The sequence below is a fragment of the Chiloscyllium punctatum genome, chromosome 49, assembly GCF_047496795.1.
Source record: "Chiloscyllium punctatum isolate Juve2018m chromosome 49, sChiPun1.3, whole genome shotgun sequence".
NCBI classification, from domain to species: domain Eukaryota; kingdom Metazoa; phylum Chordata; class Chondrichthyes; order Orectolobiformes; family Hemiscylliidae; genus Chiloscyllium; species Chiloscyllium punctatum.
Genome location: NC_092787.1, coordinates 40,960,848 through 40,988,185, shown reverse-complemented (window position 1 = coordinate 40,988,185; position 27,338 = coordinate 40,960,848). Strand labels below are relative to the sequence as shown.

The following is a 27,338-nucleotide window of genomic DNA, read 5'->3' as shown; positions in this document are numbered from 1 at the left end:
GTTTCCAGGATTTTGATCCAGTGACACTGAAGGAACAGTGATATATATTTCCAAGTCAGGATGGCTTATGTCCTTAAGAGGAACTTGCAGGGGGACAGAATGTTCCCATGTAACTGCTGCTATTGTCCCTCTGGATGGTATTAGTGAAGGAGCCTGAGTAAGTTGTTGCAGTTACCTACTCCTGTGTCAGGACTGAAGGAAGTGAATGTTGTAGCTGCTGGGTGGCTGTTTTGCCTTGGATAGTATTGAGCTTCTTGAATGTTATTGAAGCAGCGTCCATCTAGGCAAGTTGAGAGTATTCCATCATGCACGTGACTTGTGTCTTATTAGATTATGAACCAACTTTGAGAAGTCAGAAGGTGTGGCTAAACCCATATTGTAACCCATGTTACAAAAAGAGTTCCAGGATTTTGACCCAGGCACAGTAAAGGAAGGATTTCCAGTATTTCTGGTGCTGTTTGGAATAGATGCATCTGCTACAGGTGGATATATGAGAACAAGCCCAATTTTTTCCTGCTAGTTTCCTTACTATTTGCTGCATGTTTCCAATTTTCTGGAGTTAGTGTTGCCATTATCACTGGAAGAGTGCTGAAAATCCTGCTCCTACCATACCTGAGACAGGATCAGATGGATTTGGGTTGTCACATGGGTGTTGCCTGACATTATTGTAGAGTCACAGGACTTCTTGTTCTGACTTTCAAATTTCCAGCTTTTTCAGTGTTGTCATTTCTACTTTATTTAGGAATCCACAGGCTGGCTAGGCCAGTTTTTATTACCATGCCAAACTACCCTTGAAGGTCGAATGGTTAAGGGTTCCTTCAATAATAAGTTTCAGTGCACTATTTCAGAGTGTTTTTTTTGGTTATTTGTTCAAAGGATGTCGGTGTCGTGTCGTGAGGAGGCTGCAAGGGATTTAGACAGCTTACACGAATGGGCAAGAACATGGAAGATGAAATATAGCATGAATATCGCATGTGAATTTATCCCCTTGCTAGAAAAAAAAAGCAAAGGCAGAGTGTTTCTAAAATGCTGAGAGATTAGGAAGTTTTACTGTCCAAAGGGAGTGGATGGCCTTGTTCATAAGTCACTGAAAGCTAGGATGCAGGTGCAATAGGCAATTCAGAAGGCAAGTAGTATGTTGGCCTTCATCACGAGAATTGGAGTGCTGGAGTAAAAGCACCTTCCTGCATTTGTACAGAGTAATGGTGAGACCACAACTGTATAGCTGTGACCACTTTATCCAATCCCTTCAATCGTGAGATTGAGTAGGATGGGGCTGTACTTTCCAGCGTTTCAAAGAATGAGAGATTATTCCACTGAAACTTAGGTGATTCTTATACGATGTAAAAGGGTAAATGTTGACTGCGGCTTTTCCCCAGCTGGTGAATCTAGAACCAGAATAGAACACCATTTCAGAACAAGGGACAGGCTATTTCAGATTGAGACAAGGTGGAATTTCAAAAATTTTGTTGAAAATTTTGAAAAATGTAAGGATAGATATGTCCCCGGGTCAGACAGTATATACCCAAGGTGCTTACAGGAATTGAGGGAAGACATTGCTGAGCCTTTGGCGATGATCTTTGCATCCTCACTGTCTCCTGGAGTAGTGCCAGATGATTGAAGGGTGGCAAATGTTATTCCTTTGTTCAAGAAAGGGAATAGGCATAATCCTGGGAATTTCAGACCAATCAGTCTTACTGTGGTGGGCAAATTCTTGGAGAGAATTCTGAAAGGCAGGATTTCTGATTACTTGGAAAACCATAGTTTGGTTAGAGATAGTCAGCATGGCTTTGTGAGGGGCAGGTCAGCCCGCACAAACCTTACTGAATTATTTGAGGATGTGACAAAACACATGGATGAAGGCAGAGCAGTGAATGTGGCGTAGATGGATTTTAACAAGGCATTTGATAAGGTTCCCATGGTAGGCTCATTCAGAAAGTAAAGAGGCATGGGACACAGGGAAATTTAGTTGTCTGGATACAGAATTGGCTGGCCCATAGAAGACAGAGGGTGGTAATAGATGGAAAATATTCAGCCTGAAGCTCGGTGATCAGTGGTGTTCCGCAAGGATGCATTCTGGGACCTCTGCTCTTTGTGATTTTTATTAATGACCTGGATGAGGCAGTGGAAGTGCGGGTTAGTAAGTTTGCCGATGACACGAAGTTTGGTGGGATGGTGGATAATGTTGACGGCTGTTGTAGGTTGCAATGGGACATTGACAGGATGCAGAACTGGGCTGACAAGAGGCAGATAGAGTTCAACTTGGCAAAATGTGAAGTGATTCATCTTGGAAGGTCAAATTTGATTACAGGATTAAAGGCAGAACTCTTGAGTGGAGGAACAGAGAGATCTTGGGGTCTGTGAGAAACAGAGCTCACAATATGATAAATTTCAGTCCAAGTCAAATTCTGAAGCAGCGAATTTTATTGAGAGGTTTTTGCAAGAAGGGGTGATTAGCAAGTAGTCACCCTGATCCAGAAATTACTCCACAATTTATACAGTTTAATTCTCCATACTTCCCTGTTTACCTCATTGGCCTTCAAACCTATCAATATTCCTTATTGTGTTCTGCCCCTGCCCAGCTGCGCTCCGCCCTTGTTTACTTCTCCCCCTATTCCAAGCCGGGCCACTCTCACCCCTATCCCTTATTTGTAAGTGACTTGGCTCACTTCAGTGCTGACATGAGGGAAACTTGCTGAGCTTGGCATATCTTGATGTTCTTTTCACCTTATCTGTCTGTCTGTAACTGTCTGCATTCCTGTATGCACATTTTAGCTAATGAAAAGTAACTATGTTTTTCTTCCACATAGTTTTCATTCCTGTGTTAGTTTTTATTTTTTTGCCTTACATAAGCAATCATTAATTCAGCTTTTGGCTGATACTGGTGTTAATAAGCAATTATCAATTTGGCTGAAACAATTATATACTGATGTTAATAAACAATTATGTTTCAGAAGTAACATTGCTTTACCTATATCCCACAGGGTCCACATCCACGGATCCCTCAAAGTTGCCACCCAACTTGATAGGGTTGTTAAGAAGGTGTATGGCTTTCATTAGCAGGGGGATTGAGTTTAAGAGCTGTGAGGTTATGCTGCAGCTCTATAGAGCCCTGGTTGGACCACTCGGTTGCCTCATAGGAAGGATGTGGAACTTTAGAGAGGGTGCGGAGGAGATTTACCAGGATGCTGCATGGACTGGAGGGCATGTCTTATTTAGAAAGGTTGAGGGGGCAAGGGCTGTTATCATTGGAGTGAAGAAAGATGAGAGGTGACTTGATGTTCAAGATGATGAGAGGCACAGACAGAGTGAATAATGAGAAACTTTATCCCAGGGCGGAAATGGCTATCATGAGGGGGCATAATTTTAAGGTGATTGGAGGAAGGTTTAGGGGAGATGTCAGAGATAGGTTCTTTACACAGAGAGTGGTGGGTGTGTGGAGTGCACTGCCAGCGGTGGGAGTAGAGTCGGATACATTAGGGACATTTAAGCGATTCTTGGATAGGCTCATGGATGATATTAAAATGAAGGGTATGTAGATTAGTTTGATCTTAGAGTAGGATAAAAGGTTGGCACAACATCTTGGGCTGAAATACCTATATTGTGCTGTACTGTAGATGTTCTATGTTCGAAATGTTATATGGATGCTGCTAGGAAATGCTGACAGAGTAGTTATGTTACTGGAATAATATTCCGAAGGCATGAGTTCAAATCACAATAAGGACTATATGCAGGTGGGTGGGATTTGTTTAGACTGCCATCATAGTTGGCACGGACACGATTGGCTGAAGAGTCTGTTCCTGTACATTCTATATATATGTTCTTCACTTAGAGTGGTGGATTGTTGGAATTCTTTATCCCAGAGGGATGAGGAAGCTCAACTATTGAGCATGATCAAGACAAAAATTGATCGATTTCAGGATACTAATAATATCAAGAGATAAGAAGTTACTAGAGAAGATTGGCATTCAGGTTGATAAAGAACCATGATCTGTTTGAATGGTTGAGCGGGCTAGATGGACTGAATGGATTAGTGATGCTGGAAGAGCACAGCAGTTCACGCAGCATCTGAGGAGCAGTAAAATCGACGTTTCGGGCAAAAGCCCTTCATCAGGAATAAAGGCAGAGAGCCTGAAGGGTGGAGAGATAAGCTAGAGGAGGATGGGGGTGGGGAGAAAGTAGCAAAGAGTACAATAGGTGAGTGGGGGAGGGGATGAAGGTGATAGGTCGGGGGTGGGGGGAGGGTGGAGTGGATAGGTGGAAAAGAATATAGGCAGGTAGGACAAGTCATGGGGACAGTGCTGAGCTGGAAGTTTGGAACTAGAGTGAGGTGGGGGAAGGGGAAATGAGGAAACTGTTGAAGTCCACATTGATGCCCTGGGGTTGAAGTGTTCTGAGGCGGAAGATGAGGCGTTCTTCCTCCAGGCGTCTAGTGGTGAGGGAGCGGCGGTGAAGGAGGCCCAGGATCTCCATGTCCTCGGCAGAGTGGGAGGGGGAGTTGAAATGTTGAGCCACGGGGCGGTGTGGTTGATTGGTGCGGGTGTCTCGGAGATGTTCCCTAAAGCGCTCTGCTAAGAAGCGCCCAGTCTCCCCAATGTAGAGGAGACCGCATCGGGAGCAACGGGTACAATAAATGATATTAGTGGATGTGCAGGTAAAACTTTGATGAATGTGGAAGGCTCCTTTAGGGCCTTGGATGGAGGTGAGGGAGGAGGTGTGGGTGCAGGTTTTACAGTTCCTGCGGTGGCAGGGGAGGGTGCCAGGATGGGAGGGTGGGTTGTAGGGGGGGTGGTGGCGTGGACCTTACCAGGTAGTCACGGAGAGAACGGCCTTTGCGGAAGGCAGAAAGGAGTGGGGAGGGAAATATATCCCTTGTGGTGGGGCCATTTTGGAGGTGACGGAAATATCGGCGGATGATTTGGTTTATGCGAAGGTTGGTAGGGTGGAAGGTGAGCAACAGGGGCTTCTTCCCCCACCTCACCCTGGGAAATAGCTTAACTCACTGATGTATTAGTTCATAGCTTCCACTCACTAGACCACAGCAAAGACATTGATTCAATCACAATATGAGTCAAAACACTGATATCTGAGCTCACAGATTTGGTGTTTGAATCTGAAAGGGTTAATGCTGCAGAATGTCTTTAGCACCACCCACTATGCTGATGCCACATAAACTTGGATGCAGATCGACTTAGGATCTTGATGGAGTGAGGTCTAGTCCTCTTCAAATTCTCTAGACCAATGTCTATGGTATCAAGGGGACCTGGAACTAACAGCTAACATATAATAACCTAAATCTTGTGAAGTTCAGGAGCCTCTTCTATTTAGACTAGGAAGTGGTTTCTTATTAGAATAGTGGACCCTCTTATTTCCTGCACTGAGAGAGAATAGTGGCAGCAACCTTCATTGTGAGCAGTGACTCATACAGCATATAGAGAGCTGGCATGCCCTTATAACAAAGGTCTCTCCAGATAATGGCTTCTTCAATACCCAGGGAAGCCTGTACTGGGAAAGTTAAGGACAGTCTTAATTTGAAAGAAGAAGCATACTATGTTTTTGGGACGGCACAGTGGCTCCGAGGTTAACACTGCTGCCTCACAGCAACAGGAACCCTGATTTGATTCCAACCTCAGGCGACTGTCGGTGTGGAGTTTGCATGTTCTCCCTGTGTGTCTGCATGGGTTTCCTCTGGGTACTTAGGTTTCCTCCCACAGTCCAAAGATGTGTAGGTTGGATGGATTGGCCATGCTAAATTGCTCATAGTCGAGAGTGTGGTGCTGGAGAAACACAGCAGGTCAGGCAGCATCCAAGGAGCAGGAGAACCGACGTTTTGGGCATGAGCCCTTCATCAGGAATGGCTAAATTGCTCATAGTGTCCAGGGATGTGCTGGCTGGGTAAATTAGCCATGCAGGGTTATAGGGATAGTGTAGGCGAGTGGGTCTGGGTGAATGCCCCACACAGGGTCATTGTGGATTTGATGGTCTAAATGGCCTGCTTCTACACTGTAGGGATTCACTGGTTCTGTGTGACAAACATTAGTGTTAAATCAGAATTGGCAAACTTCTGAAAACCAATAAAAGATGATCAAAAATAAACTAAAGAGAATATAAACTGTGAGAAAAAAACTAGCAAGCAACATTAAAAAAAATAAGAACTTCTTTAACTATATAGAAAAGAGAGAAGCAACACTGAACATTTATCGCACCGACCTCTACAGTGCTGAAGCCAGTGCCAACTTGCAGACACCTTCTCCTACTGCCCTTCAACCATGACCTCACCTCCCATCACCAAACCATCACCTCCCACACCATCTACAACCTTACCACCTTTAAGGATCTCCCATCCACAGCCTTCAACCTCACATCTGTGATCCTTGCACCACCTGATTCTACCTCCTACCAAAGGTTCACACTGCTCCTGTCCCACTGAACTCATCTCTGCATACATTGACACTGTCCTGTCCCCCTTAGTCCAGGAACTCCCCACCTATGTTCAGGACACCACCTATGCCCTTCATCTCTTCCAAGACTTTTGTTTCCCTGGCCCCCAATGCCACATCTTCACCATGGACATCTAGTCCCTGCACCCATCCATCCGCCACAACAAAAGCCTCGAGGCCTTCCATTTCTTCCTCTCATGCCTTCTACTGACACCCTCATTTGCCTGGCTAAACTGGTCCTTACCCTTAACAATTTCTCCTTCTAGTCCTCACACTACCTTCAAACTAAAGCGGCAGCCATGGGCACCCACATGGGACCCAGTTATGCCTGCCTCTTTGTCTAGTACATGGAACAGTCCATCTTCCACAGCGACACCAACATCACCCCCTCACCTGATCCTCTGCTACATCAGTGACCGTATTGGCACTACCTCATGTTCTCACGGGGAGGTTAAACAGTTCATTAACTTCACCAACACCTTCCATCGCGACCTCAAATACACCTGGACCGACTTAAATACCTCGCTCCCCTACCTGGACCTCTCCATCTCTGGCGACACGACTAATCACGGACATCAACTACAAGCCCACCGCCTCCCACAGCTACCTAGATTACATCTCCTCCTACCCTAGCTGCTGTAAAAATGCCATCCTTTAATCCCAATTCCTCTGCCTCTGCCGCATCTGTTTGCAGGATGACCAATTTGACCTTAGGAAATCCCAGATGGTCTGCTCCTTCCAAGATCGCAATTTCCCTTCTCACATGGTCAACAATGCCCACCAGCATATCTCCTCCACTTCCCGCACCTCCGCCCTTGAACCCCACCCCTCCCAGCACAAGAAGGACAGAATCCCCTGGTCCTCACCTTCTACCTCACCAATCTCCGTATAACTCACATCATCCTCTGTCACTTCTGCCACCTACAAATGGACCCCACCACCAGAGGTATATTTCCCTCCCCACTCCTATCAGTGTTCCAGAGAGATCATTCCCTCCGTGACTCCCTCGTCAGATCCACACCCCCCCACCTGCCCACACCCCACTCCCAGCACTTTTCCCTGCCACCGAAAGAGGTTCAACACCTGCGCCCACACCTCCCCCCTCACCTCTGTCTAAGGCCCCAAAGGATCCTTCCAAATCTGACAGAAATTTACTTGTACCTCCACCAATGACATATACTGTATCCGTTACACCTGATGTGGTCTCCTCTATATCTTGTGGATTGTTTCAGAGAGCATCTCTGGGACACCCACACCAACCAACCCCACTGACCCACGGCTGAAAATTTCAACTCTCCCTCGCCCTCTGCCAAGGACATGGAGGTCCTGGGCCTCCTCCATCGCCAAACCCTTACGACCCGACGCCTGGAGGAAGAATGCCTCATCTTCCACCTTTGGGACCCTGCAACCACACGGGATCAATGTGGATTTCACCAGTTTCCTCATTTCCCCTCCCCCCCACATTATCCCAGTGCCAAGCTTCCGACTCGGTACCACCCTCCTGAGCTGTATGGTTCCTTTTCCATTTGTCCGCTCCACCCTCCTCTCTGGCCTATCATTTTCTCGTCACCTTTGTCTACCTATCGTATTCTCAGTTAACCCCCCCCCCCCGTTTATCTCTTAGCTCCCCACCGCAGCCCACAAGCCTCATTCCTGATCAAGGGTACATGCCCGAAATGTTGATTCTCCTGCTCCTTGGATGCTGCCTGACTTGCTGTGCTTTTCCAGTGCCACACTCTCGACACTTACCACTGAGATCAGTCAAGACTGTTTCGTTGAGTATATTCAAGGTGGGGATAGGCAGAGTTTTAATTACGAAGGGAATCAAGGGTTGTGTCGAAAAGGCAGGAAAGGAGTTGAAGATTATCAGATTGATCAGCTATGATCTCATTGAATAATAAAGCCAAATAGGCTACTTCTGCTCTTATGTCTTATGGTCTTATGATCTAAAACTCAGTCTAATGCTGCATTCCTATTGTGGCTTATACCAGTTGGCCCTTGTGAAGGACTTGGCAAATGGATGACTGGCTGCCGGTTGTGGAGATATACAGTATGGAAATAGACCCTTCGGTCCAACTCATCCAGGCTGGCTAGATATCCTAAATAAGTCTAGTTCCATTCCATATATGCTTCACCCTCTGAGTTAAAAAGTTGCCACTTAAGTCCCTTTTAAATCTTTCCTCTCTCACCTTAAGCCTATGACCTCTAATTTTGGACTCCCCCACCCGAGAAAAGACCTTCTCTATTTACCCTAGCCATGCCCCTCATGATTTTATAAATCTGTGTAATGTCACCTCTCAGCCTCTGGTGCTCCAGGGAAAACAGCCCTGGCCTATTCAGCCTCTCCCTAAAGCTCAAACCCTCCAACCCTGGCAACATCCTTGTAGACCTTTCTGGACCCTTTCAAGTTTCACAACATCCTTCTGATTGCATGCAGTATTCCAACAGTGGCATGCAGTATTCCAATAGAGGGTGAAGCGTATATGGAATGGGACTGTCCTGAACAGCTGCAACAGCTAGGTCAAAACAATGACTGCAGATGCTGAAAACCAAATACTGGATTAGTGGTGCTGGAAGAGCACAGCAGTTCAGGCAGCATCCAACGAGCAGCGAAATCGACGTTTCGGGCAAAAGCCCTTCATCAGGAATAAAGGCAGTGAGCCTGAAGCGTGGAGAGATAAGCTAGAGGAGGGTGGGGGTGGGGAGAGAGTAGCATAGAGCACAATGGGTGAGTGGGGGAGGAGATGAAGGTGATAGGTCAAGGAGGAGAGGGTGGAGTGGATAGGTGGAAAAGGAGATAGGCAGGTAGGACAAGTCCGGACAAGTCAAGGAGACAGTGCTGAGCTGGAAGTTTGAAACTAGGATGAGGTGGGGGAAGGGGAAATGAGGAAGCTGTTGAAGTCCACATTGATGCCCTGGGGTTGAAGTGTTCCAAGGCGGAAGATGAGGCGTTCTTCCTCCAGGCGTCTGGTGGTGAGGGAGCGGCGGTGAAGGAGGCCCAGGACCTCCATGTCCTCGGCAGAGTGGGAGAGGGAGTTGAAATGTTGGGCCACGGGGAGATTTGGTTGATTGGTGCGGGTGTCTCGGAGATGTTCCCTAAAGCGCTCTGCTAGGAGGCGCCCAGTCTCCCCAATGTAGAGGAGACCACATCGGGAGCAAGGGATACAATAAATGATATTGGTGGATGTGCAGGTGAAACATTGATGGATGTGGAAGGCTCCTTTAGGGCCTTGGATAGAGGTGAGGGAGGAGGTGTGGGCACAGGTTTTACAGTTCCTGCGGTGGCAGGGGAGGGTGCCAGAATGGGAGGGTGGGTCGTAGGGGGGTGTGGACCTGACCAGGTAGTCACGGAGAGAACGGTCTTTGCGGAATGCGGAAAGGGGTGGGGAGGGACGGTTGGAGGGGTGGGGTCTGAGGGCGGAGGTGTGGGATGTGGACGAGATGTGTTGGAGGGCATCTTTAACCACGTGGGAAGGGAAATTGCGGTCTCTAAAGAAGGAGGCCATCTGGTGTGTTCTATGGTGGAACTGGTCCTCCTGGGAGCAGATACGGCGGAGGCGGAGAAATTGGAAATACGGGATGGCATTTTTGCAGGAGGTAGGGTGGGAAGAGGTGTAATCCAGGTAGCTATGGGAGTCGGTGGGTTTGTAAAAAATGTCAGTGTCAAGTCGGTCGTCACTAATGGAGATGGAGAGGTCCAGGAAGGGGAGCGAGGTGTCAGAGATGGTCCAGGTAAATTTAAGGTCAGGGTGGAATGTGTTGGTGAAGTTGATGAATTGCTCAACCTCCTCGCGGGAGCACGAGGTGGCGCCAATGCAGTCATCAATGTAGCAGAGGAAGAGGTGGGGAGTGGTGCCGGTGTAATTACGGAAGATCAACTGTTCTACATAGCCAACAAAGAGACAGGCATAGCTGGGGCCCATACGTGTGCCCATGGCTACGCCTTTGGTCTGGAGGAAGTGGGAGGATTCAAAGGAGAAATTGTTAAGGGTGAGGACCAGTTCGGCCAAACGAATGAGAGTGTCAGTGGAAGGGTACTGTTGGGGACGTCTGGAGAGGAAAAAACGGAGGGCTTGGAGGCCCTGGTCATGGCGGATGGAGGTGTAGAGGGATTGGATATCCATGGTGAAGATGAGGCGTTGGAGGCCGAGGAAATGGAAGTCTTGGAGGAGGTGGAGGGCGTGAGTGGTGTCTCGAACGGATGTGGGGAGTTCCTGGACTAGGGGGGGATAGGGCAGTGTCAAGGTAGGTAGAGATGAGTTCAGTGGGGTAGGAGCATGCTGAGACAATGGGTCGGCCAGGGTGGTCAGGCTTGTGGATCTTGGGAAGGAGGTAGAACCGGGCAGTGCGGGGTTCCTGGACTATGTGGTTGGAAGCTGTGGGTGGGAGATCTCCTGAGGTGATGAGGTTCTGTATGGTCTGGGAGATGATGGTTTGGTGATGGGGGGTGGGGTCATGGTCGAGGGAGCAGTAGGAAGAGGTGTCCTCAAGTTGGCGTTTGGCTTCAGCGGTGTAGAGGTCAGTGCGCCAGACTACCACTGCGCCCCCTTTATCCGCTGGCTTAATGGTGAGGTTGGGATTGGAGCAGAGGGATTGGAGGGCTGCACGTTGTGAGGGTGAGAGGTTGGAGTGGGGGAGGGGGGACGACAGGTTGAGGCGGTTAATGTTCCTGCAACAGTTGAGAGGTTGAGGGCAGGTAATAGGCCAGCGCGGGGTGTCCAGGTGGATGCAGTGTGTTGGAGGTGGGCGAAGGGGTCCTCGGAAGGTGGGCGGGAGTCCTGATTGTGAAAGTAAGCTCGGAGGCGGAGGCGACGGAAGAATTGTTCGATGTCACGTCGTGTATTAAATTCATTGATGCGTGGACGGAGGGGGATGAAGGTGAGTCCTTTGCTGAGGACTGATCGTTCGTCCTCAGTGAGTGGGAGGTCTGGAGGGATGGTGAAGACTCAGCAGGGCCGGGAGCTGGGATCTGGTGTGGGTGTGGAGCTGGGAGTGGGGTCGGAGCCAGTACCTGGAGTGGGTGTGATGGTGGGGGGAATGGGGGTGGAGGCACGAGCTGGGGTGATGTTGCCCTCGGGGTTCTGGGGTGTGGGGATAGTGACAGTGGGGTCTGTGGGGGGCATGTCAGCAGAATTCAGGTGAGTGGCGCTGGTGGAGGCGGAAGTGGTGGTGATCATGGCAGTAGGAGTGGCAGAAGTCACTGAGCATGTGGCATCAGCGATGATGTGAGGGCCGGAAGTGGCTGTGGGAGTGGCCATGATGGGGGCGGAAGTGACATCATTACTCAGCGTGGGGGTGGTCGCTGCATCAGCCGCATGGCTAATGGCGTTTCCGAGGCCAGGGGAATCTTCTGGAATGTTTGAGGAGTGCTGGTTATGGAGGTGGGTGGATAAAAGTTTGTTGTACTTACAGTTTTTGATGTTTGAGATGGAATTGAAATACTGTTTGTTGAGAGTATGAATTCTTAAGCCAGCGGATAAAAGGGGCGCAGTGGTAGTCTGGCGCACTGACCTCTACACCGCTGAAGCCAAACGCCAACTCGAGGACACCTCTTCCTACTGCTCCCTCGACCATGACCCCACCCCCCATCACCAAACCATCATCTCCCAGACCATACAGAACCTCATCACCTCAGGAGATCTCCCACCCACAGCTTCCAACCTCATAGTCCAGGAACCCCGCACTGCCAGGTTCTACCTCCTTCCCAAGATCCACAAGCCTGACCACCCTGGCCGACCCATTGTCTCAGCATGCTCCTGCCCCACTGAACTCATCTCTACCTACCTTGACACTGTCCTATCCCCCCCTAGTCCAGGAACTCCCCACATCCGTTCGAGACACCACTCACGCCCTCCACCTCCTCCAAGACTTCCGTTTCCCCGGCCTCCAACGCCTCATCTTCACCATGGATATCCAATCCCTCTACACCTCCATCCGCCATGACCAGGGCCTCCAAGCCCTCCGTTTTTTCCTCTCCAGACATCCCCAACAGTACCCTTCCACTGACACTCTCATTCGTTTGGCCGAACTGGTCCTCACCCTTAACAATTTCTCCTTTGAATCCTCCCACTTCCTCCAGACCAAAGGCGTAGCCATGGGCACACGTATGGGCCCCAGCTATGCCTGTCTCTTTGTTGGCTATGTAGAACAGTTGATCTTCCGTAATTACACCGGCACCACTCCCCACCTCTTCCTCTGCTACATTGATGACTGCATTGGCGCCATCTCGTGCTCCTGCGAGGAGGTTGAGCAATTCATCAACTTCACCAACACATTCCACCCTGACCTTAAATTTACTTGGACCATCTCTGACACCTTGCTCCCCTTCCTGGACCTCTCCATCTCCATTAGTGATAACCGATTTGACACTGACATTTTTTACAAACCCACTGACTCCCATAGCTACCTGGATTACACCTCTTCCCACCCTATCTCTTGCAAAAATGCCATCCCGTATTCCCAATTTCTCCGCCTCCGCCGTATCTGCTCCCAGGAGGACCAGTTCCACCATAGAACACACCAGATGGCCTCCTTCTTTAGAGACCGCAATTTCCCTTCCCACGTGGTTAAAGATGCCCTTCAACGCATCTCGTCCACATCCCGCACCTCCGCCCTCAGACCCCACCCCTCCAACCGTAACAAGGACAGAACGCCCCTGGTGCTCACCTTCCACCCTACCAACCTTCGCATAAACCAAATCATCCGCCGACATTTCCGCCACCTCCAAACAGACCCCACTACCAGGGATATATTTCCCTCCCCACCCCTATCCGCCTTCCGCAAAGACCCTTCCCTCCGTGACTACCTGGTCAGATCCACACCCCTCTACGACCCACCCTCCCATTCTGGTACTTTCCCCTGCCACCGCAGGAACTGTAAAACCTGTGCCCACACCTCCTCCCTCACCTCCATCCAAGGCCCTAAAGGAGCCTTCCACATCCATCAAAGTTTCACCTGCACATCCACCAATATCATTTATTGTATCCGTTGCTCCCGATGTGGTCTCCTCTACATTGGGGAGACTGGGCGCCTCCCAGCAGAGCGCTTTAGGGAACATCTCCGAGACACCCGCACCAATCAACCAAACCGCCCCGTGGCCCAACATTTCAACTCCCCCTCCCACTCTGCCGATGACATGGAGGTCCTGGGTCTCCTTCACCGCCGCTCCCTCACCACCAGACGCCTGGAGGAAGAACGCCTCATCTTCCGCCTCGGAACACTTCAACCCCAGGGCATCAATGTGGACTTCAACAGCTTCCTCATTTCCCCTTCCCCCACCTCATCCTAGTTTCAAACTTCCAGCTCAGTTACTGTCTCCTTGACTTGTCCGACCTGCCTATCTTCTTTTCCACCTATCCACTCCACCCTCTCCTCCTTACCTATCACCTTCATCCCCTCCCCCACTCACCCATTGTACTCTATGCTACTCTCTCCCCACCCCCACCCTCCTCTAGCTTATCTCTCCACGCTTCAGGCTCACTGCCTTTATTCCTGATGAAGGGCTTTTGCCCGAAATGTCGATTTCGCTGCTTGTTGGATGCTGCCTGAACTGCTGTGCTCTTCCAGCACCACTAATCCAGCTGCAACAGCTACCAACTCTTGTACTCAATGCACTGATCAGTAATGGCAAACATATCAAATGCTTCTTCACTATCCTAGATATCTGTGACTCCAGTTTAAAGGAGCTATGAATCTGCACTCCAAGGACTCTTTGTTCAGCAACACTCCACAAGCCCTCACCATTAAGTGTATAATATACCATTAACCTGCCTGATTTACCTCACATTTATCTAAACTAAACTCCACAGCCACTGAAAGGCCCATTGGCCCATTTGATCAAGATCCCGTTGTACTCTGAGGTAACCTTCTTTGCTGAGCACTACACCTCCAAGTTCAATGTCTTCTGCAAACTTACTAACCATACCTCTTATGCTCACATCCGAATCATTTCTATAAATGATGAAAAGCAGTGAACCCAGCATCGATCCTGTGGCATGCTGCTGGTCACAGGCCTCCAGTCTGCAAAGCAACTTCCACTACCACCCTCTGACTTCTACCTTTGAGTCAGTTCTGTATCCAAATGGCTAATTCTCCCTGTATTCCATTAGATCTAACCTTGCTAATCAGTCTCCCATGGGGAACCTTGTCGAATGCCTTACTGAAGGCCATATAGATCACGTCCACCACTCTGCCCTCAACAAGCCTCTTCGTTACCTGTTCAAAACACTCAATCAAGTTAGTGAGACATGATTTCCCACACACAAAGCCACGTTGACTATCATTAATCAGTCCCTGCCTTTCCAAATACATGTAGATCTTATCCTTCAGGACTCGTATCAACAACTTGCCCACTACCGATGTCAGGCTCACCGGTCTATAGTACACCTTTTCCATACCACCTTTCTTAAAGAGTGGCACTGCGTTAGCCAACCTCCTGGTTTCTGGCACCTCGTCTATGGCTATCAATGACACAAATCAATGAATTGAAAATTAGGCCTGTTCTACAAATTAAAGTAATCTGCTCTGGCAGATAGTGAGGAAGAAAGTCTTCTGACTCTGGAAATAACTGATGGGACAGTGATAAGATTTACTTTGTATCTAATCCATGGAGTATCTGCCTTTGGAGGTTTTGATGGGATAGCGTACAGGGAGCTTGATTCTATATTTAACGACAGGCTGTCCCTGTCCTGGGAGTGTTTGATGGGGACAGTGTAGAGGCAATTTTACTCTATATCTAACAGCATACTATACATGTCCTGGGAGTGTTTGATGGATACAATGGTGTCTTTGACATGGGCAAACAGAAACTGCAACACCAAGGAGTTTGAAAGAGTGAGTGAATGCTTCTCTGATGATGATCTTTCTGATGTTGCAGCAACTTATGGAAGCTGGGAAGATGGTGTGTTGGTCTTTACCCCACACCCACCTCCAGTTGCAGGAGAACTAGTGGAGGAGCGTTCCTACTTACTGACCATTCCTGAGATCCTTGAGCTGAAATTGAAGGCCAAAATTGTCGTCTTATCCAGCTGTGGAGACGGAGGGACTAATCAGGATCCTGTCGTGCCTTTGGAACTGCCCACTGCCTTCCTCAGAGCTGGTAAGGGTTTGATGTCTTGCTGACTTCTTCAAATTGAATTGTTAACACAAACAAATGCTCCTTAAATGCAGCCCTGAGTTGGATATTGTACAGGAAGCTCAATCTGTTTCGCCTCTTGTTGTGTGGTCTGTTTATGATGTGGTTAAGGATTGCTCCCAATTTGTGAGATTGTAAATAGAAGATTAATATGTATGTAACATGTCTGTCGAGTTTAAGACTATTGATATACTGTACTGCTACTTGATTAATTGCAGTTTCAGATTGGAAATGAAAGCCAAGTTTAATCTTCATCGGAAACAGCATTAAGGATTGGGAGTTTTTGCAGCTTGGTCAATTTCATTGCAAAATTTATGCATACTGCCTTTCATTTTATATTATATTTCAAGTTATATTAACTTGGTCACCTGCACAGCAGTTGAGAAAAGTACAGAAGAGCTGTTTGCAGTCTAAGAGTTACAGCATACTGTAAAATGAGGAACTAGGAAGATGTAAAACTGAGTTGCTACAATGCCACTACTATTGGAAGGGTGTAATTATAGCATGGCATGATTGCATAGGCAGTTTCCATTATAGATTTTGGTATAGACTTTTATTATTTAAAATTGGACAACCAAAAAGTAAGTTTTGATGGTGTTGATCACAGAGAGCCAGTTAGCATGCCTAAAGTCATGTTGTTGCCATGTTCAAAATCCACTGAACAAATTTCATTACAATACCTGTGCTGAGACTAAGTTTATTTTTAAAACTTCTTGCCTCCACTAAAAACAAAATTTCAGTTTGGAGCGGCATTTAGAGAGTTAATAATTTCTTAACCGTGAAACTAAATGATTTGAAGTATAATATCAGCTCAGCAATACTCTGGTTGCGATCCACAGTGTGAGTACTGTAAAGCCTGAGGCTCGGGATGTTGGGACAGGTCTCACGTGAGCTAATAGTGCTCTGGAATGTTTTGGGGGCTCTTTCTGCAAATTTCTTTTAAAAGCTGGATGTATTTTAAGTCCTGTTAAAGACTGCTAGTTATTGTCACTGCACTGGTTCAAATGGACAGAGTTTGCATAGCGTACAATCTGCCCGGTTCTTCACACATTTACAGTTATGATTCAGTGTATGTCTCCGAACCCTGATTTACGTTTTCCAGGTGTTCAGAGCTCCATTTCAGTAGCAACACCAGCACCAGTGATCTGATACCATTTTCCTGCCATGATTGTCTTGTCTGCCTTAGGCAGATCTATTTAATGTTTGCCAAAGTGAATGAGAAGTTACATTATTATGTGGGAGTTTGCTAGTTCTGTACAATTGAAGCCTACATATTTGTAAGCAATCCCCAATAAACAACTGCAGCAAGTATAGTTTCTTGATGAAAGGAAAAACAATTTTATTGTCCGTTGTTCTTCTTGTTTGGTCAGGCCCATGGTCAGGTGATTACTGTGGCCATTTTTGAGGCTGTGTTTTTTCCTTTCTGAAACTGTTTCAGACCATAAAACTCCCAGCTATAAACATTGGATGATGGAAGTTAAAAATTGTCCATATTTTCTCAATATCAAGACATAATGATGAAAATAATAGAACATTTATCTATTTTCAAATGTCTCTGGCAAATAATCAGTATTATTAGTGTACTCTATTTAATTAATCTTTTTTCTTTGGAACTTTTATTCCCAACCTTCCTACAAACTTAGATAGTGCAGAACTTTAAAAATTTATGTTAATCATTTGTTGTGCCACTAACTGTCTCGCTCTAATGGGCGAGAAGTCCCGTGATCTAGTAAGATTACAGTGACTTTACTCTTGATGATTTGGAGGAGTCGGTGTTGAACTGGGGTGGACAACGTTAAAAATCTCAACACCAGGTAATAGTCCAGTAGGTTTAATTGGAATCACTAGCTTTTGAAGCACTGCTCCTTCATCTGATGAAGAAGCAACACTTCGAAAGCGAGTGGTTCCAGATAAACCTGTTGGACTATCACCTGGTGTTGTATGATTTTTAACTTAACCCTTGATATGAGGTGAAGACAACATGCAAGAATTGTAACTGCTAAATGTTATTGCAAAACAGAAAGATTAAATAATACCAAATCTGCAAGAATCAAATTCACTTTGCTAAGCTTGTAGGAGGCAGTTTGCAAAGTGAACAGCTTATAAATGGAGAATCTTTCAACAAAATTTGTGGAGGTCATGGACTACTTTAAATCCTTAAATATTGTGAAATACGAACAGAATACACGAGAAATACTCAGCAGGTTATACAACATCTGTAAAGAGAAAAGCCAAGTCACTGTATTTCAGAAATATCCAAATCAAGAATAAAAATAGAAAGTACAGTATGTACAGTAGCTCAGACAGCATCTGTGGAGAGAGGAAGATTTAAAATTTCAAGTCAAACATTATTCTTCAGAACAGGAGGAAATTAAGTTCAGAAATCTGTTGAGCAATTATACCATTGAAATAGTAGGGTGCGCCAATGGGCTGAGAAGCGGCAGATGGAGTTTAATTCAGATAAATGTGAGGTGCTGCATTTTGGGATAGCAAATCTTAGCAGGACTGATACACTTAATGGTAAGGTCCTGGTGAGTGTTGCTGAACAAAGAGACCTTGGAGTGCAGGTTCATAGCTCCTTGAAAGTGGAGTCGCAGGTAGATAGGATAGTGAAGGTGGCGTTTGGTATGCTTTCCTTTATTGGTCAGAGTATTGAGTACAGGGGTTGGGGAGGTCATGTTGCGGCTGTACAGGACATTGGTTAGGCCACTGTTGGAATATTGCGTGCAGTTCTGGTCACCTTCCTATTGGAAAGATGTTGTGAAACTTGAAAGGGTTCAGAAAAGATTTACAAGGATGTTTCCAGGGTTGGAGGATTTGAGCTACAGGGAGAGGCTGAACAGGCTGGGGCTATTTTCCCTGGAGCGTTGGCGGCTGAGGGGTGACCCTACAGAGATTTATAAAATCATGAGGGGCAGGGATAGGATAAATAGACAAAGTATTTTTCCTGGGATTGGGGAGTCCAGAACTAGAGGGCATAGGTTTAGGGTAAGAAGGGAAAGATATAAAAGAGAGCTAAGGGGCAACATTTTCACACAGAGGGTGGTACATGTATGGAATGAGCTGCCAGAGGAAATGTTAGAGGCTGGTGCAATTGCAACATTTAAAAGGCATCTGGATGGCTATATGAATAGGAAGGGTTTAGAGGGATATGGGCCGGGTGCTGGCAGGTGGGACTAGATTGGGTTGGGATATCTGGGTCAGCATGGACAGGTTGGACCGAAGGGTCTGTTTCCATGCTGTACATCTCTATGACTATGAGATGAGATAGAGACGAAAGAAATTAAAGGACAAAGATATCATCGAAGAAAAGGCAAAGAGAACAAAGCATTTGACCAAGAGTGTGAATGGTAGAGAGTTCAAAAGCAAAGACATGCAATCTAAGATGAAAATTAGCACTTGGCAACATCTTGACATTGTTGCATTTTCTCATGCTTGATTTTCTTTTGATGATTTTTTTGAAAACAACACAAACTCCTGTCCTTTTCACAGCTCCTGGAGAAGGGTTTTCCGAGGCTCCTATTCAGTAATCTTCCATTGAGGCACATGATTTGAAGAAGCTGCTCCTTGTTCTTACTCCCATGGCCATTGCTGGGGACTGTAGGTGTAAAGGTGCATGGGGAAGTGCAGCCTGCTAGCTCCCTTCCAAAAACCTCTCGCTGCCCACAATGTGCCTGGGAGTCCTATGACTTTGCACTCTTTGTAAAGTGTAAGCAACCTGTGTAAAATATTGCTCGTTACAATTTTATGGGTGTTTAATTTCATTTTGTAAATGTTATCTTTATCATATTGGAATCTTTATTTCCAAAGCTAAACTTAGTAAACCAAACTAATGACTGAAAGTGGTGTAAAAAATACTTTATGTAATTTGTAGCCTTATTTTTTGCATAGGTAGATTTTGCTGATTTTTTGTCCTGAATTATTTATTTTCATAGATTATTGATTACTTTATACTTTCTCCAAATTTAGTTGGTACATTGCTTGCCTGTTGAAATATCATTTCTCAGCTTTATAAAGATGAAACTTGAAGTCAATTGGGCATAGCTATGAAAAAAACTACAGAGGGCTGATGTTAGACTGCCTAGAAGACATTTGGATGGATACAAGGAGAATGATTTTGTAGTCTATAATAAATAGCAACATGTAACTATCATAATAGGGAAAAGGCTTAGGTTAGTTTGTCAGGAGTGGCTTGTTGGTGAAAAATTGAATATTTTTTGGTCGATGTGGTGGTGAGTGAGCTTTCTGTTTCATGATCTCTTGTCCTGTGCTCATAGCACAGCTCCCTGGAAAAGACAAATGACATTTGCACTTACGCAGAATTTTATCAACCCAGTTGTTTATGGCTGCAGCAGGAGAAACTCCCATGCATTGTGTTGGAACAGTTTTAGAAATGGGTGAAAGTGGCACTGGATCAGAGTTCTCAGCCGACTGGCTCCCAGTGCTTGGTTGAAGTTTTGTGAAAACATTTAAAGGGAAAGAACTTGCATTTATTCAAAGAACACCTTTAACTTCTCAGGTTCATAAAAGTGCTTCACAATTAATAGTTAATGATGAGTTATATTTTCTAAGCTAATGTAGGAAGTAATTTGCACAATAAAGGCCTTATTGGTAATAAGATAAATGATCGGATAAATTGATTTAGAATGACAAATATGGGCCAGGGCATCATGGATGCCTCCCTGCTTTTCTCTCAATAGTATTGGAGGACCTTCTATGTGCAACTGAACAGGAAGATGGGACATTGATTTAGTGTGTTAGTCCAAGCAAATGCACCTGCAGCTATCAGCGGTGTCTAGGTATTGCACTGAGATGTCATCTCTCAATGTGTGACCACTTCACTCAATCCATGATCTTCTGGCTCAGAGTCTGCAACGATAGTGTTACCCTACCCTAACGGAACTAAGAAACTACACGTGACTATCACCAGAGCTCAGGTGTTAACAGCATTGAAGCGATCCATGTCGAGATCAAGTTGCTTATTTGTACAAAGCTTTTACCAAACTGGGGTGATGGCATCAGTGCTATAGTTAGTCTTATCTTTGGAGGAAAAAATGTTCTGGGTACATACATTTGGTTATTGGAGATATGGTCATGGGTGATCTTTGAAAGGAGGAGAAGACTTGTTTTTCAGGGATACCAAGATCAAACACCTATACATGGTCGAAGCTCAGACATGAAGGATGGTCAATTCAGCAGGTGCCAACAGCTGCAGTTAATGGTAGGCAATAAAAGAGGGAAATTCACCTTTACCATTCTTTCTGCTGGTGCCTCTGAGCACTGGTGCAATGCACAGTTGTATTTTCTTATTCAATCATTATGAACAGCTCAAATACAGAAATTTGGGTCATATCCATCTGTTTGTCCTGGTGTATTTCCACAACCCATTTATAATATATCTGTTAGATTTGCAGACAGCTCCCTGTGTAACCCACTGCCCGGTACAGACAGCTCCCTGTGTAACCCACTGCCTGGTACAGACAGCTCCCTGTGTAACCCACTGCCCGGTACAGGCAGCTCCCTGTGTAACCCATTGCCCGATACAGACAGCTCCCTGTGTAACCCACTGCCTGGTACAGACAGCTCCCTGTGTAACCCACTGCCTGGTTCAGGCAGCTCCCTGTGTAACCCACTGCCCGGTACAGACAGCTCCCTGTGTAACCCACTGCCCGGTACAGGCAGCTCCCTGTGCAACCCACTGCCCGGTACAGGCAGCTCCCTGTGTAACCCACTGCCCGGTACTGACAGCTCCCTGTGTAACCCACTGCCTGGTACAGACAGCTCCCTGTGTAACCCACTGCCCGGTACAGGCAGCTCCCTGTGTAACCCACTGCCCGGTACTGACAGCTCCCTGTGTAACCCACTGCCCGGTACAGACAGCTCCCTGTGTAACCCACTGCCCGGTACAGACTGCTCCCTGTGTAACCCACTGCCCGGTACAGGCAGCTCCCTGTGTAACCCACTGCCTGGTACAGACAGCTCCCTGTGTAACCCACTGCCCGGTACAGACAGCTCCCTGCGTAACCCACTGCCCGGTACAGACAGCTCCCTGTGTAACCCACTGCCCGGTACAGGCAGCTCCCTGTGTAACCCACTGCCCGGTACAGGCAGCTCCCTGTGTAACCCACTGCCCGGTACAGACAGCTCCCTGTGTAACCCACTGCCCGGTACAGACAGCTCCCTGTGTAACCCATCCAGTTACCATTGCTAGATATCCACTTGCATCAATACCAATTGAGGCATATTGAGATGATTATCAATGGTTGTGTGATGCGTTATGATTGATTCCTATTGGTCATCAATAACAGCAATCTTTGTGCAGAATCCTATTAGACACAGCAGCAGCAGCAGGTACACCAAGTACAGCCAGTTCTTCTGGGAAACTGCAGCTCTTGTGGGGTGCCTTGACACAGGGCTGCAGGCTGCTCAGTGATTGGCTGTGAGTTACGATGATCTTTGGTTTTCACTTTATGTTGTGACTCGTTGTCCTGTCTCACTGCTGTTTTTGCAGACTCTATTTCTGTTTTAAGGGCCAAAAAGATGGCAAGGTCTAATTCAAGCATGACGACTCCACCACGTGGACATGGAGTATTCTGACGGCACTGGGGACAGGGGATCCACCGCTGCTCATTCAGCATGATGTCCAGTCTCCGAATGCAGGCCTGGCAGAAGGTGTGCCCACAGTAGAGTTTCCGAGGCAACCTGTCAGAAAGGTTGTGGGTGGAGTAGCAGATGATGCATTCAGTGTTCTTTTGCTGAGCTGGAACACCACTTTCTGATATCTCCTTGTTGGTGTTGTAACTTGAACCTTCAACTTGGCCAGCATCAGCCTGCTCATCGTCCCTCTCGAACATCTGAAGAGACATGCAGAAGGACAGAGTCACAACAACAAGCCATGTCACAAAAGACAAAAGATTAGTGTTTCAATCACACCGTTCCTGACCCAGAGCTCTTCATGGCTAATAAAGCATTTTTGTACTGTAATGTGGGGAATGCAGCTGCTAATCTTACTCTTGAGATCCCACAAACTGCAATGTAGTAATGACTAACTAATCTGTGTTTGTTGATGTCGATTGAGGTTAAAATGTTGGCCAGGACATGGGGGAGCATGCTTCTGCACTTCCTCAAATCCTACCATTGGATCTTTTCCATCCCCTTGAGAGGGAAGGCAGGTCTCATTTATTTGAAAAGACATCGCCTGTAGCAGACCCTTAGTACTGAATGGAGTGCCAGCCTTGAACATGTCTGAGATCAATGGTAGTTAGTATTGGGCACATTGCTTGTGGGTGATGCGTTTCCTTCATTCATGAGATGTGGTTATCGCCCATTCTTAATTAACCTGGACAAAGTGGTGGTCAGCTTCCTTCATTATCGACTCCATATGGTGTAGGTAGACCCGAAATGCTGTTACAAAGGGAGTTCCTTTCTTTTGTCAGACTTGGTCTAGCTAACCATTCACTTACATGAACCACAATGCTGTGGGCCTGGACTTGCATGTAAACAAGACCAAGTAAGGGCTAGGTGGTTTATCTTCCTTAAAGGAGACTAGTGAGCCAGATGAGTTTTACAGATAATGGGAACACAGATAATATCTTGCTTGCCGTATTTTTTGTAGCAAATAATTTAGCCCAGTCAGATAAATAGACCTTGTGGAAATACACTGCTGTCTGAATCTACTGGCAATACTAAACCAAAATCCTACTGAGTATAGCGAAGAGTTGTTCTGGTACCAGGGGCTTCTCCAATGTTATGGTAATTTTCCTCATTACACAAAACATTTTCCATTAGATGCAGGAGCAGGGGTAGGCCATTCAGCCCATCTGTCTGCACTGCAATGCAATGCGATCATGATTATCTGATAGTCCTCCATTCGACTTTCCCCCTAACCCTGGATTCTGTCTAATTCAGTCTTGAATATACTTAGTGACCTACCCTCTACAGTCCTCTGTGGTAAAAAAATAAATTCCACAGGTTCACTACATTCTGAGAGGAAATTATTCCTCACCTTTGTATTAACATAGATTCAGTTTAGCTTTCTGAATCACCCTTGTGTCTTCTCCACTTACTGAACTGTCCTCGCCCTCCTCCTATATCTGTTTGGACCCTTCCCTCAACTTTACATCTGGTGTGTCCCCCATCCCCTGCCACAATTAGAGGACAGGGGATAGGGGACAAAAGCAAGAGTAAACCTCCCAGCAAGGATATTGGACGCAAGCAGGTTCAAGTGCAACCCATCCTGCTTGTACAAGTGCCACTCACCCCAGAAGCTGTCCCAATAATCCAAAAATTTAAAGTCCTCCTTCCTACTCTATTCCTTTCACCAAATATTCATCTGTGCTATCTTCCTTTTCCTATACACAGTAGCACATTGCACTGGAAGTAATTTGGATGTTACAATCTCAGTAGTCTTCCTCTTTAATGTACTATCTAACTCTCTCAATTCCTGTTGCACAACCTCATTAATGTCTTCCCACATTATTGATACCAACATGTACCACAACTGCCTGCTGTTCCCCCTTTTCCTTCTGCTCTGCAGTTGCTCTTAAATATCCCTGACACTGGCACCAGAGAGGCAATGTACCATTTGAGAATCTTGTTTGCTGCCACAAAACTGCCTGTCAAGTTCCCAATCACTAAAGCTCTCCCCTGATGTGCAGCAGAGCTAAACATGGTGCCACACACATGGCTATTGTCGTTTTCCCCTGAGAGGCCATTCCCCAACCCAAATAGTATCCAACACAGTCTATCTGTTTGAGAAGTGAATAGCCACAGAGGACTGCCTGCTCACACTTACTTTACTTTCTGATGGTCACCCAACGCTTTTCTGCCTGTGTAACCCTTATCTGTGGTCTGTCCAACTCACAAACTCTGCTATCCACAACATTCTGAGCCTTATGGATGCTCCATTGTGAGTCCATCTACAGCTCTAGCTGCCCCCTGTAGTCGATCAGGACCTGCAGCTAAACGCACTTCTTGCATACGTGGTCACCATGGACAGTGGAAGTGTCACTGATTTCCCAAATATTGCAGGAGGAGCATTCCACAAGGCCACATTCTCCTGCTATTGTGAATCTTACCATTTACAAGCATCTATTTAAACTTATTGTCTGTTTTTATATTACTTGCTAGTCTTCTTTCAAAATTTATTTTACCCCTCCATTTATTTTTTGGCTATTAGATTAGATTACTTACAGTGTGGAAACAGGCCCTTCGGCCCAACAAGTCCACACCAACCCACCGAAGCGCAACCCACCGATACCCCTACACCTAACACTACGGGCAATTCACCTGACCTGCACATCTTTGGACTGTGGGAGGAAACTGGAGCACCCGGATGAAACACACGCAGACACGGGGAGAATGTGCAAACTCCACAGAGACAGTCGCCTGAGGCGGGAATTGAACCCGGGTCTCTGGCGCTGTGAGGCAGCAGTGCTAACCACTGAGCCACCGTGCTGCCTGCTATCATTTGTTGGTTTTCAAAACTTTCCTAATCTTTTCTCTTATGACTAATATTGTTACATTATGTGTTTTATTCTTTCACTATGATGTTATACATAACTTCCTTTGTTAGCCATGGTTGGTTTATCCCTTTCCTAGAATCCTTCTTCCTTACTCAGCTGTATCTTTGTTGTGAGTTATGAACTATTTTCTTAAAACATCTTCCATTGTTCCCCAACCATCATTTCTGCTAAACTCCTTTCCTGGTCCACTCCAGCTAACTCTACCCTTATTCATTAGAAATTGCACTAATTTAAATTTAACACAGTTGTTTCAACCCAAGCTGTTCACTCTCAACTCAATGCTAAATTCTACTATGATCACTGATACCTAGGAAATCTTTTTCTTTAAGACTACTTATTAAACTTAGCTAATTAAAGATTACAAGGTCCAAAATAATCTGATCTACAACATATTTTTGAGGAAACTGTTGTGGGTATATTTTATGAATTCTTCCCTGTGCCTGCCTCTACCACTTGATGTAATAAAGGTTAAACTCACCCCTGATTAATGTACAGCCTTTTTACATACCCTACTTATCTCCTTATTTATTCATTGTCCTACAGTATAGTTACTGCTCCCACCAGTGTCATCTTCCCCATATTTCTTATACCCACCCATATAGTTTCTACATCTCTCATTTCAAGACCATTTGTTGTAAACTTTTCTGTTCTATCTCATACTAATAATGTTACCCCACCACCTTTCCTTTCTGCTTCTTCTGAAAAGCCACATATCCCTGACTATTTAGTTCACAGCTTTAATTTCCTTGTAACTGTGCCTCTGTAATAACTATAAGATCATACCTATTAATTTCTTGTGCCTTTAATTCATTTTTTTCCCCCATGTACTATATGAATTTAGGAGCCATTTATTTTGCCTTTTTATCATATTTTCTCCCTTGACTCTATTTAATGCTTTTTAAAAATAGTTGACCACCTTGTCCCTTTCTCTCCCACTCTGGACATCATTACCATAACAACTACCCTGCAATGTACTTGTATACTTTTGCTTTATAAGCTTCCATATCCCTGTTCCAGAATCCTTCCGCATTCTATCGAGTTTAAAGTCATCCCTCGACAGCTGCAGTTATTCGATTCGAACACTGGTTCAAGTGTAGTACCTCTTTTATTTTTGTTTTTTTTGCAATGACTAAGTGTATTGAGAACGAAGTAAGGCTGATGCTAAAAGTATAATTTTTGTCCTGAAATAAATGAACTGAATGATTAGTATCTGATATTTGCTCAGACTGACTTTCAGAAGACTGGAGAGGCACATGGAGAAAGGAAATGAACATCCAGTTCAGATCACATTCCTGATGAAGGGCTTATGCCCAAAACATCAACCGTCCTGCTCCTGGGATGCTGCCTGACCAGCTGTGCTTTTCCAGTGCCACACTTTTTTGGCTCTGATCTCATTACAGCTCTACTGTTTGTTTTCATGTAACGTTCCAAAACCGCGTGCATGAGTGACTTATATCATTGCACCTGAAAGAATATCTAAGGCAAAATATTCAAGCCAGACCAGGTAGCGATCTCTCATTGTCTAAGAAGGTAAATGCTATCCAGAGGTCACTTACTTGCACATGGTTATAGTAAGCAAGCAAATGTTTAATGTAGATCTTTGGATGTGTTCAACACTATATTGTCAAAAGAAGATAGCGTTGCACCATCCAACTATACTAAGTTCGAAATTATACCACATTAATAATTCAGGGAGGCACTTACATTAAAAATTAATATCCAACCAGACAGTAAGTATAGAGAAATGGAATCTTGAATTACTTTTTGTCATTCTTCAAGCGTGCGATGTCATATGTTGTCCATCCCTTGAGTAGGTGGTAATAAGTGTCTTTCTTTAGTTGCTGTAGCCCATATTCCAGAATTTTCACACAGTGCCAATGAAGGAACTATGATGTAGTTCCAAGTCAACATGATGTGTAAAGTGGGAGGAAACTTCTAAGTGCTGTGTTCCCATGCATTTGCTGCCCTTGGCCGAGTGCGTGGTCCCAGGTTTGGGAACTGCTGAAAGAAGTGTCTCAATCTGTTGCAGCAAGGCAGTTTGTAGATAGAGTAGACTGAATTTACAGTGCACCATTGATGAAGGGAGTCAATGCTAAAGGTTGTTTGATGAGGTGCTGATTAAGATTATCCTTCATCACATTATCCTAGATGGCTTTGAGCTTCATGTGTTGCTAAAGGTGAACATATCCAGACAACAGAGACTATTCCATCACGTTCATGTCTTGTATGTGGTGGAAAGAT

At 45.8% G+C, this 27,338-nt stretch overlaps 2 protein-coding genes across 2 annotated transcripts in view; one reads left to right on the top strand and one right to left on the bottom strand.

The window, feature by feature from the left end:
* LOC140469626 (uncharacterized) overlaps positions 1-27,338 on the top strand; it is a 321,689-nt gene that overhangs the window by 949 nt on the left and 293,402 nt on the right. The window contains exon 2 of the mRNA XM_072566310.1: positions 15,316-15,537. Within this exon, the coding sequence (XP_072422411.1) occupies positions 15,316-15,537 (222 nt within the window). The remainder of the gene's footprint in view (positions 1-15,315; positions 15,538-27,338) is intronic.
* Positions 21,678-22,439, bottom strand: LOC140469245 (RING finger protein 224-like). The gene has a single exon (XM_072565586.1). The coding sequence runs from the start codon at positions 22,437-22,439 to the stop codon at positions 21,903-21,905; it is 537 nt and encodes a 178-aa protein (XP_072421687.1). The 3' UTR covers positions 21,678-21,902.